This window comes from Periophthalmus magnuspinnatus, chromosome 1 (genome assembly GCF_009829125.3).
Source record: "Periophthalmus magnuspinnatus isolate fPerMag1 chromosome 1, fPerMag1.2.pri, whole genome shotgun sequence".
NCBI classification, from domain to species: Eukaryota; Metazoa; Chordata; class Actinopteri; order Gobiiformes; family Gobiidae; genus Periophthalmus; species Periophthalmus magnuspinnatus.
The window spans coordinates 6,886,162-6,898,433 of record NC_047126.1 but is presented as its reverse complement, the minus strand read 5'-3'; the positions used below and the strand labels follow the sequence as shown (position 1 = coordinate 6,898,433).

The window sequence follows — 12,272 nt, the reverse complement described above, 5'->3', positions numbered from 1 at the left end:
TTTGTTCACACTGGTAGCGCAGCAGCTGTGGTACTGAGAATACATTAAATTATATTAATATGCTTTGTTTCTCCTGAGTGTAAATGAATAAACATTAACCATTTTCCCCGTGGGGGTCAGAAGAGAGTCACAGAGGACAAAGTGTTGTTCTCACGTTGTGTTTGGTCACTTCAGGTCACCTCAGGTCACCTGCCCCAACCGCAACTGATCAGACGTCACATTTATGCATCACACACATCACATTAAGTCCATCAGTGTAACGGCCCTTTGCATTGTATTTGATAAAAGTTTTCCTTGATGTGCTGTTCTACAGCAGTGAAATGTGCAGAATCTTTGAATGTTGTGAACATGTCCTTATGCAGAGATTTTTTGTTTCTGAACAAAATGAACAATTCTTATTGTTATTTGCTTGTAATTGTCAATGGTGCCAACATGAATGAAGAGCACTGAATGTGCTTTGGGTAACCACACACACACAGGATACATTTTACATTTTGAAAACATATTTTTTAATATAAAATATAATAATTCCCATATGAGGGCCATAGTGCAGTCTGTGGAGTTGGTCCGTGTGTGGATCCTTCAGGTATGTGCAGGCTGCAGCAGTCTGTGGAGCCTCTGTACTGTCTCAGACACTCCTAAACACACCATCATCTCCGCCACACTGGGGCCCTGCTGTGAACACAACACAGGGAACTGTTAACATCAGAGGGAACTGTTAGCATGTTAGCTTTGGCATGGACAGAGGAAGTGCCTGTTCTCACTGCCTCTATCAGCTGTGTGTTTATAGTGCTCTACTGAGTCACTTCTTGACTCTAAAGAGGGATGACTCTGAAGTCAGTGTGCTTAGTCATGTCTATACTGCAAATACACACTTGGAAACTGCAGTGTGTAATCTGAGTTAAAACAGTCATATGCTGATTCACATGAGCTATAGATCATCACTGTTCTGGATTTAAATATACATGGGTATGGGCCATGGAAAAGCTTGTATTGTAGATGTGTAATTGACATGAGAGTGTAGTTACCTGCAGGCCGCTGAGAGCCAGCCGCAGCAGCTTCATCACCTCTCTGTACTGGGTGCGCTGGCTCTGCTTGGCCACAGCCTTCAGCTCTGAGCTCAGGCGCTCCACTGTCAGCTCCCCGCTCTGCTCCATCAGCCTGCACCAGAAAAGGCACCAGACTCTTGAATTGAATTGTATTTGTACTTGAGTAGTATTGGTATGAAGTCACAGTTAATGAGGTATAATAACATCTAGAGAGATCATGAATTCTGCTGCTGTGGAAGTTGCAGGAGCCATTTTGTGATTTTAAGAGGAGCAAAATTGGCTCTGTGCTTAACGGCAGCCGGCTGCTTCCGGTTAGGGGCAGGGTGGGCACCGCCATTTGCGCTAAAATCATTAAATACTGAAAGGAAACTTTTATTTTGATTTCTTTAGTGTCTCAGTACTAATGCTAACTTTAAAAATGTTAAATCTAACATAGCAATAAAAAGAATAATTTATTACTTAGAATGAAAAAAATATTTCTTTCAAGACTTTTTTACACAAGAGTATGGTAGAATATTAGATAAAGTACAAATACAAAAAGCCCATAAACTTTTGTTTCGTGGCTGCTAAAACTGAATGTTGGTTCCCATGATGATGCTGTCTCTAGCCTTTACTAAACCCCAGTAGTAACAATACTGTACCTGATGACTAGAGAGGCGATGTGGGGGGCCTCGCTGGTGACTGCTGCCACCTGCTGGGGAGTGTAGGACGGGCGGATCCACAGGTAGGAGTACTGTGGGCTGAGCAGCTCCTTCACAGATGAGATGTGTCCCTACAGAGGAGACAAGAGAGGAACCATGGCTGATGAACCGTTTCAAAGCTCTTTTATTCTCCTCAAAACTGCTCAAGTGCACAGAAGATCACTTTGAAATCAGTCTACACCACATTTACTGCATTAATGAACTTAATCAAGGCACCAGGCTCATGTAATACAAGCAGGATGAATCTGACAAATGTATGGAACATGTATGACTGCCACTAACAGTTATTTTAGTAGCTGCAGACAAACCAGTTTTTCCTTTTTTTTATTAGTCCACAGTCAATTATTGTTTTTATTTTACTTTGGAATATTTAAAAATACATCTTTAACCAAATAAAAGGTTAAACCTGGTGACTAAAGGCTTCAGAATAGACTTTATTTTTATATATTCTCTATTATTGAGGAACAATAATAATAATAATAATAATTTGGCATGTGTTTTAAAGTCTGTATAAGCTCTAGGCCAGGGCAAACTTTTTGACACACGGGCCACAGTGGGTTCTAAAATTTGACAGAGGGTCTGGGCCAGGATATGTATATATTACATTAGAGATTCGGCCTAAAACATGTAGCAAAGCCTGAATATGCAAGGCTCATCGTACAAATTGTTTTCCAAATGCATTAATTAAATAAATAATTAATTTATTCAATTTCAGTTAAATAAACACAGCAGAAAAACTTCAAACAAGGTTTACCCTTACCTATTTTAATATAATTTGGTCACATTTGGTGGGCCATAGTTTACCCATGTCTTCTCTAGAACAAACTTAAGGTGCCTTTGAAAAGTACATGTCTCAGAGTGCCTCGACTTGCCACAGTCATATGATACTTTTTCTCATTTATCATATATTCTCACACTGCAATACATTTAGTGCAGCTCATTCATAATCATACTCAAAATGTTGTATGGTATAAATAGTATAAAACAGTCCCTTGGCCCTTCATACAATCAGGAAAAGGGAGTGGGGGAATTTTCTCAAGAAAATTTGAAGAAAGGTTTGCCGACCTCTGCTCTAGAACCGGATGATATACAACTCTTCACTGCTTTTGAAAGAAATATCCAATCACAAAATATACACACACCTTCTCACTATTTGGGATTGGCTCCACAAACTTGTCATATTAATCTTATGGCTTAGAGTCCTTTCACCTGACAAAAGACACACCTTTGAGGTTGAATAAAGGCATCGCTTTCTAATGTTGTGAAAAAATATTAACTTTTTTCATGTCATGTTCATGCTTTGTTCTGCCAGAGAAGACATTGAACTTTGTGTCAGATGTGGATAAACCCTGTCATTAGAGCGGTGTTAATCTGAAATCAGAGCTGGTTAGTACTCAAACCTACTTACATTGCATACTTACTTTTGCTCCTACATGAGTAATATTTTATTGAACTAACCATACTTTCACTTAAAAGTTGTGGTTCCCTTTCTCACTGTGAGTCTACAAGTGACAAAAGCTTTATGTCGACAATATGAAATTATTTGAACATTAGTGTTTTTTGCAGGTCCTTCAGATATAATTTTACTTTGTCTCATTTTTGTGTCTGTTTGAAAATACCATATTTTCTGCATCGTTTAATGTTTTGTCCTTCAAACTAGTTTTCCCAAATACTTTTTTTCTTGGACTACTACTTCTACTTGAGTAATACTATTTTGAAAGAACATGACTCTTACTTGAGTAAAATGTTTGGCTACTCTGTCCTGAAACCCACCAGTGCTGTAACCTGTAGCCTTCTGTATACACTACATGTTTATAGTTTACTCCCCATGTGCCTGTGGGCTCACCTTCCTGTGGTGCATCACCCGTGTGATGTACTCAGGCTGCAGAACGTCCTGGTCCAGGCTGAGCTCCGAGTACTGGAGCAGGAGCAGGCTCTGGAGATGATCCACTAGAGAGGAACAGAGCTGAGGGTCATCCACGTGCCGCTGCAGGTGGATCCTACATGTGCGCACATACATGCACACACACAGACACACACAAACAGAACTAGTGTTAGATGCTAATTGTAGTAGCACAAAATAACAAAAGGTTTCCAACTAGTACATAAAAAAGTACCCACAATAAATACTGACCCCAAAACTTATTCTATCTTTTATATACTAAACGATAAGTTGACAGGTCTACAGTTAGCATCATCACCAGCAGGGGCGCACCGGTTAAACTCGGGCAGCTTGTCCAGGTCCATGAGAGCAGAGTGAGTGGTGATCTTGGTGGGGTTGAACTCTGCGATCAGCTCCTCCAGACTGCGGCCCATTCGGTTAGCTGCAGCACACACACGTATACATATGGATTAGTTAAACTGTTATGAAATGTTATGAGTCTTATCCTAGTGATTTATTTTTGGCTTGTCGGCATGTCTAGTTTAAATTTTCTGTTGGACCAGATCAGAATAAAAGCTGAATTGAACGAAACTAAAGTCTGTTCAAATCCCATGTAAAACAAAACTAAAGGTGTGTATAGAGTAGTGATAGAAGAAGTAATCCATTCTGTTACTTAAGTAAAAGTACAGATACATGAGCAAATAAACTTCAAGTTAAAGTATCACATGAAAAAAATCTACTTAAGTAAAAGTATTAAAGTACCAGTTTAAAAAAAATGTTAATGAGTAAAAAGTAAACATATTTTGAACAGGTTTTGAGGTTTTATAAAGCTTCAAAATGTAGTGACTTAGATAAAGATTTGTGCTGAATTTTGTTCAACAGAAACAACCGAATCAATCATTTCTTCTAGAGGATTTATTTTTTATATATTTTTGCTCTAACTTTGAATGTGTTGTTCCAACCAAACCAGTCAAATGTCCCTAGTGTTTGCTCAGACTCACAGTCGAAGCCCGAGCCACAGTTGGTGGTGATGTCCAGCAGGGCCTCAGGCAGGACCCCCTCTGCTTTGAACCTCTGGATGAAGATGTGACCCTGGCGCTTGGACAGCTTGGAGCCGTCCTTGTTCGTGAGCAGTGGGAGGTGTCCGAAGGTCGGGGGGGTCCAGCCCAGGGCGCGGTACATCAGCAGGTGTTTGGACGTAGAGATGAGCCACTCAGAGCCGCGCAGCACGTGGCTCACTCCCATGTGGTGGTCGTCCACGATGTTGGCCAGGTGGTACGTGGGGAAGCCGTCTGCCTTCAGGATCACAGGGTCTCCTTCCACCTGCACAACACCAATCAAAACTCAACATTAAAACTGTAATATCACTCCACTGTCACTTTGGTGGTTAAATAAGCCCCTTCATCTATTCATTGGTAGAATTAACAGTCTGAAAATGACAGACCTGTGTAGCATTTCAGGTGAACAGCCTGCTCTTTGTCTCCATAGAGATATTATTGCGTAGACGGTTCCACAGTATGGCATTAAACTTGTCTCTTTTATTTTTATTGTTTTCCCCATTTATTTCATTACAGGTGTTTTTATTGTGCAAATATACATTGAATGCATTTTTACTGTGTGCGTGCTCAGCTCTCCACAGATCTGATCTGTAACCAGGTCTAGTGTTATAGATAAGTTTAATGTCATACTACGGAACATTCCAGACAAAGCAATGAAGTCTCAATGGAAACAAGCAGGTGGCAGACACATTGTGCACCTTTAACTTACAATGTGTATGCAAAGAAAAATAAACATTACAGGGGCAACTGGCCTTCATTTTGGGACTTTAATATAAATAAATACAATTTGTATTTTCCCACTCATCCTAAACTGATAACAAATTGTGTATTTTTAAACCCATAATCCCACCATTCTTTTATTATCAAATATAATAAATATCAGCTGTGTAAATGTTAAATGAATAGTAAATATAAATCCTACTGTGGAAGTGTGGTACCTGTGCCACCTCATGACGAGTCCATCCAAAGACCAGGTCCTGGAAAGACTCCACCCCCTCCTGCAGACGGAACCGGACCACATGACTGAGGCCCTGGTCCAGTCTCTGCTGCACCTGTGCGGGCTCCAGATGCCGGCACCGGTTATCATACCTGTGGACACACAACTCTCAGGCATGCACCATCACCCTGACAAAAACTGTGACTAAAGCTGCAACTAAACCAAGAAAAGACCAGCACAAAACCAGGACATGAACAGGACCAAATGCTCATAAACTGGACCTAAACCAAGATCAAGCAAGTGTAAATCAGTATGAACCTGTTTCTACAAGACTGCACAAAGCTACTGCAAAAGGATTGTCACTGAAATACCAGCCAACATGAATGTGGGGTGAGGGGGGAGGGAAGGGGCCGGGTGAGGAGAAGGGGGGACAGGTTTCACATCTGCCATCTACTGATAACAAAAAAAACGAAAAAACAAAAACAAATACACTTGTGGATTGTAGCTTTACCTCATGGATAAGTTTGTTAAATTTATATTATACTATTATAAAATACTGTTATTGCAATATAGGCCATCCTTGTGAGTTTCCCCCATATCCTACAACATTAGTTCTTCAGTACATAAAATTAATGAATGAATAAAAGCAGTTCTGTGAGGGTTCAGACCACAGACATGATGAGTACCTGGGTGTCTGACCGCTGCGCAGAGCCTCCTTCTTGAGCAGCTCCAGTCTTTGGGGGCTGCAGAAGCAGTGGTAGGCGTGCCCAGACTGGAGCAGGCGCTGGACCGTGGAGGAGTACAACTGCAGCCTCTGGGACTGGAGGTACGGCCCCACAGGTCCTCCACGCTGGGGGCTCTCATCTGGAGGGATCCCTGAGTCACAAACAGAAACAGACCCACAAGCTCCATGTTAGGAAAGAGGTACAAGTGATGCTAAGTTGTATTATTAAGTGTAAAAGAACAAATAATGCAGTCAAATATTTGTACATAAAAGATTCACACTGATCTAAGCTAGCTGTGTTTTTTTATGTTAATAAGTTCCAAGATGGCCTTATCTATAAATCCAGTAACAGTAAAATAACACCTCAGAGTAATACAAGGCGAAAGACAACTGTAACAATTAGATTACAGAGTTTTTGGCAGAGTTCAGGCCTGAAGCTGCCCACAGTCCTACGGCATAACCTCTCATGTTACTCATGTTTCCCCAGCTCAGCATGTCCCCTAAAAGCTGAAATCATATTGATACGGTGAGTCTATGGGCTGAGGGTACCCTGATGCAATGAGTCTATGGGCTGAGAGTACCCTGATGCAATGAGTCTATGGGCTGAGAGTACCCTGATGCAATGAGTCTATGGGCTGAGAGTACCCTGATATGGTGAGTCTATGGCCTGCGAGTATCCTGATGCAGTGAGTGTATGAGCTGAGAGTACCCTGATGCGGTGAGTGTTTGAGCTGAGAGTACCCTGATGCAGTGAGTGTATGAGCTGAGAGTACCCTGATGCGGTGAGTGTTTGAGCTGAGAGTACCCTGATGTGGTGAGTGTATGTGCTGAGAGGACCCTGATCCAATGAGTCTATGGCCTGAGAGTACCTGATGCAGTGAGTGTGTGGCCTGAGAGTACCCTGATCTAGCAAGTACCTGCCCAGTCAAGCATGTCCTCTATAGCCTGGGCCGCTCCTGGGACCAGCCGGCTCTGGTCCGTGTCCTCCAGGCGTAAAATGAAGGTGCCTCCGTACTTCTTGGCAAAGAGATAGTTGTACAGAGCGGTGCGCAGGCCTCCCAGGTGCAAAAACCCTGTCAAAGAGTTCACAGTCAGACGATGGAAGTGCCTCACAATTTTAGGAAAAAATATCAGGTTGCATCATATTTGTTTGTAGTAGTGCAGGACGGGTTTTGGTTAAGCCTTCTTTATTTGTGTCCTTAGGAGAAATTTGTCTTGGAAACAGTATATCAGAATCAGAGGACTTTTATTGCTATTGTCAGTGAACACAACTCACAAACTAGGAACGTTCTTCGGTGAAAAAGTGCAATATAAAACACTGAAAAATAATAATATACAAGTTCAAAAAAGATGCTTAAAAATAAACTAGTCTTAGAGGTAGAAATATACAAAAATGTACAGTTTTTTTGTTACATATTCTAAATGTTAAATTGCACCTTTAATTAGTTATTCTGTCCAACAGGTTTAGATGGCCCTAGTCTATGGGATCAGATCTGGTGTAACGTTACTTAGACCTGGTTTAGTTCTTCATCCTTGGTTTAGTTTGGGTTTGGAGTAGTTCATCTTGTCCTGCTTTGAGTATTTTATAATATGTTCAATCCAAACACTCCTAGGACTTGGCAACTCATGACAACCTCTTATAATTATCAGATATAGTTTTGCCTCCACCACTCACGCAGCTGTCATCAAACTCAGCTGTAATCCAGGGGGCACGTGCTCACCTGTGGGGCTTGGCGCGAAACGCACTCTGACCCCTGCACCCTCTTTGGCCTGTCCCAGACCCGTTGAGCACCCTTCCCCGGACCCAACCTGTCCCGGAACCGTGGAGCATCTCCGGAGAACGACCCTGCAGCCTCCACCCACAGCCAGGCGAACACAGACCCGCAGACAAAAGGTCATGTCCCCAAAACCGGCTGTGCTGCTGCGGGCAAACCGGGACATCATTCAGACATGCTAGTTAGCAAGCTGTCATTTTCTATGTCTATAACTGTCTTTTGACTATGCCAGCTGTGTTTTAAAGCTGTCAAAACTTTGTGCTTTCAGACAAAACGTGCCGTCATGAATTTTAAGTATCCTCCTAACGTCAACATCGGCGTGAAAGTCGCTACCAGATTTGCGTCAGTCTTGCCTCCACGGCGCCGCCATCTTGCGTATGGTAACTCCACATGGACAAAAGACATCAACTGACATGAGTTAATTACTGAAACGAAAATAAACAATTAACAGTGTACTCTCGAACAGCATATAATTATTGTAGACGAGTAGAAAATGAATTACAAGCTGATACAATGTAAGATAACTGAATTATAAATTTGGTATTACAGTCAACGGTTAACCAAATCAATACTGCCCTCTCATGGATGCACCTGCGCTATGTTTTTCTCATTTTATATATGATCTTATTATTTCATGTGGCATTATTCATTCATGTGTTATCAATAGCAATATTTGCTAAAAAAAAAAATAAAAAAATAATAAATTGAAATTGACCTATAGTACATATACATCATACAGAACAAATTACTGGAAATAAGAAGAACTGGTTGGACCTGATCTTTTTTGTAAGAGTCATTTACTTGGACCGCCCACATGCAGGTAGTGACAACATAATCCCATTGTCCTCTGCCTTTGTGAAGAATAACTTAAACATATTAGGTTATTGTTTAATGGGAATACAAGCTCTGACTTTGGATTACTTTGGTTTTCAATCAGAAGCAATTTCATCCCCCTTTTTTCTGTGTTTTGTCTCATATATTAACCTTTACATGTTTATATCCCCACAAATTCATTAATAACAAAACTTACAAATGCACTTCTTATGCACTTCTTCAAAGGCCATAATAGTGCAGTGTAAATTGTTGTTTGCGTTTCCTAGGCTGGTTCCCCTCACTGGAGGACTCTAGCAGCCCTCGTCTCTATTGGTCCCAGCAGAGGAGATCCTTCCCCCGGGACTGCTGTCACACCACGCCCGGAGACTGGAGTTAGACTGGAGGTAGGCTCATACTGCACCTGAAGCACAGTCACAAGCATTTAGCATATAGCACAACACACTGCACTGACGACAGGTAAGACGTTCACTTTAATACCACTGATCTTTACTGCAATAATAGCACAAATAGACTGGCAGTAACAGCTACCAGTAAGACAAATATGGGTAGATTTGTGGATAGATTTTTCTACTAACATATGTTTTGTGAATTTTTGTCAATGTAATATTTTTGCTGGTGAAAACTAGAGAAAACTAAACTACAAAAAATAATCAGTGATATCTAAAACTATGGGTTAAAATTCTTTCCGCTTCAGTCTTATGAGATGACTAAAACCTACTTTATGGCTTTTACTCTGCACTTTTCTCCTTGAATGTTAATTTTAAGATGATTATTTGTGATTATTTATGTTTTGATTTGTTGTACTGTGATTTAAATGTCTTTCTTATTCTGTAAAGCACTCTGAATTACCTTGTGTATGAATTGTGCTATACAAATAAACTTGCCTTGCCCTTAATTTTAAAGTTAAATTTAGACCTATCTGTCTGAATTTCCTTAAATGTATCAGTCAAGGAAATTTGATAACTGTAAATTGAGATCTAAAATCTAAAACGTTTTTTTCTCTCTCTTTTTTTTAAAATAACAAAATAATATAATGATTTTCAGGGGTCATTGTCACATTTTTGAATTTTAATTTAAACCTACCTCTCTGAATTTCCTCCAAAATGTATCACTCAAGGAAATTTGATAACTAGAAATTAAGCTCTAAAATCTAAAACTTTTTTTTGTCATTTCTTTTTAACTAATAAAATAGTATAATGATTTTCAGGGGTCATTTGTTGCGTTTTATCACCTGACCACTAGTCTTGAAACAACATTTAACATTTTAGTGGTTATAGTGAAAATTCAAAATGGCTGTTGACTTTTTAAGTACTTTTAAGTAACATTGCAAAGCTTAATGTTCTGCTTTAGATACAGAGGAAGGAGTAGTGTGATCAGGTTGTGCTATTGTGTGAGGATTCGCATTAGCTCCCACTGTTAGGATTTATACTGTGATTTTAGAGGGTCCTCCGAATACGCTGCTAGCCTGAATGTGTGTGTCTGCGTGTGTCTGCGTGTGTGTGCGTACAATTGTTTTTATAGTCTGTCTGTTACATGTTGTGGGTTTATAGTAAATCACACATCTTTTTTCTTCCCTCAACACTTGTTTTAGTTTTACCTGGATGTTATAGTATGCTTTTATTTAGACAGGGACAGTGCATGACATTACGTTGACCTTAAAAAAACAGGAAACATGTACGGTGCCAGGTTAAAGTATAAATACTAGTTTCCACCTGTCATCCCTGGACAGGCTGATGTTGAGTAAGAGTAACTGTTTTTGTAGGTGGATGAAAGACCTGTAAACATATGGTACATACATCAAATACAACACATCTCGCCCCTCATAATAATTGGATTTTAGCTTTACTTTTACAAGCTTTATTTAACATACTCAGGCTTCTTCTGGTGGTACTCAGATTCACTATTTCTCTATTTAATGCAGATCTATGCTCAGACACAGACACTTTCTCTCACCCACTACAGTAAGACACTTAGTGAGGGGCCACTGGATTTAACCAATCACAGTTAAGCGTGAACTTTCAGAAGAAGCAGATGACTTTATTTTACCGCTTAGAGATAATAAAAAATGCAAAGTCACAGGAATCTGGATGATTTTAAAATTGTCTGACATTTAAAAAACATTATAAAACATCCTTAATGAAATAAATGCTGGATAGATTAATTGCTTTGTCACTCAATTTTGCATTTAACAAAAGGCACTTGTAGTTAATAATTGAGATGCCAGGAATATGTTAGGTAAGTGTAGAATAATTATAGACAGCTGCAAACCCTTTAAAATAAACTACTTTTCACTTTTTGCACACAACAATAATCAGGTGTAATTTCCTTATATTCAAATGTTTTCTACTCTGTAAATATTAGGACTGTAGCTTATGCAGTTATGAGTTGAGAGTGCAGACAGAGCTTTCAGCCTGTCTCTGCTGCTTCTTATACAGAGCAGCACCAGGCCTATGTATGTACCATCCATTGTGAACTTTTCCCTGGCAAATACAGAGATATAGCCTACGCAAAGGTCCAAATATGAAGCAATAGGCACACATACTTGTCATTCCTGGATAAATACTGTTCATAGAAATGGCTTAGTGTGAGCTGTGTGTATATTACAGGTGTGTGGAACCAACAGAATGGACTGGTATAGTAAAAGTCAATCTCGGGGAAGAGTCTAATGTATCAGTGTGTATTATCTGCACATTTTATTAGACATATTCGGAGGCTAGCTTACTACTTATTTGAATTGAAAAGTGTACATTTGAAATAGTAGGACTTTTTCTTCAAAAATAAAAAATGAGTACTGTATTCAACTCATTTTTCCAGTACATTTAAAGCCATGCTCATACTTTATGATACAAGTACTAAACTAACTAATAGTTTCCCTTCCTCTGTTTTGAGTCTAAGCAGTTAGCTTAGCTTTAGACTGCTTAGCCAATTAAGTAGGGCTGAACGATTTGGGGAAAAAAAATCTAATTACGATTTTTCTGACAAGCTTTGCGATGTTTAAAGTTTACATTTTAAATGAAGAAGAACTGACAAAAAGACTGAAATCTGAACTGACAAACTAATACAAGAATCACATCTCACAACATGTTTGTACAGGAAACTAAACTACAGGATTAGCAGTTTTTATGTAAAATAAGACGGGTGATTTTGTAGTTTGAGGCAGGAATGAAGATAGTACTATTGTAGCCACCGCTGCCCTGGGGCACTCCTTAAATAATTGCAACCCTTGTGATTTGCTAATTGTTTCCATTCATACTGCAATTTAGATTCATTTGCGGTTAATCGTGCTGTCCTATCATTTAGTATCATCATCCA

The 12,272-nt window shown here is 39.7% G+C and overlaps 2 protein-coding genes across 3 annotated transcripts in view; one reads left to right on the top strand and one right to left on the bottom strand.

The window, feature by feature from the left end:
* Positions 1–490: 490 nt before the first annotated feature.
* On the bottom strand, positions 491–8,503 carry ears2 (glutamyl-tRNA synthetase 2, mitochondrial). Of its 2 annotated transcripts, none has more exons than XM_033974116.2 (10): positions 8,073–8,503; positions 7,269–7,424; positions 6,314–6,503; positions 5,629–5,779; positions 4,634–4,955; positions 3,966–4,074; positions 3,597–3,750; positions 1,691–1,821; positions 1,029–1,161; positions 491–675 (listed from the first exon to the last, which is right to left on the bottom strand). In XM_033974116.2, exons 1-10 carry the CDS (start codon positions 8,293–8,295, stop codon positions 583–585), a joined length of 1,662 nt encoding a protein of 553 aa, XP_033830007.1. In that variant the 5' UTR covers positions 8,296–8,503; the 3' UTR covers positions 491–582. The 2 variants fall into 2 exon arrangements, with proteins under 2 accessions (XP_033830007.1, XP_055077404.1); XM_055221429.1 differs by having other exon boundaries at positions 555–672; positions 8,073–8,476.
* An 853-nt stretch (positions 8,504–9,356) lies between these two features.
* The window catches only part of LOC117371607 (uncharacterized), a 57,463-nt gene continuing 54,547 nt past the window's right edge, over positions 9,357–12,272 (top strand). The window contains exon 1 of the mRNA XM_033967339.2: positions 9,357–9,416. The gene's annotated coding sequence lies outside the window, so the exon portion shown is untranslated. The remainder of the gene's footprint in view (positions 9,417–12,272) is intronic.

Bases quoted from the DNA above. Each gene is read 5' to 3' on its own strand.
- ears2 (XM_033974116.2), bottom strand. From the start codon at position 8,295: ATGATGTCCCGGTTTGCCCGCAGCAGCACAGCCGGTTTTGGGGACATG. The intron at 6,504-7,268 runs GTACTTGCTAGA...TTTGTGACTCAG, and splicing joins GGACATGCTTGACTGGGCAG to GGATCCCTCCAGATGAGAGC. The intron at 676-1,028 runs GTAACTACACTC...TTGTGTTCACAG, and splicing joins TGGCTCTCAGCGGCCTGCAG to CAGGGCCCCAGTGTGGCGGA.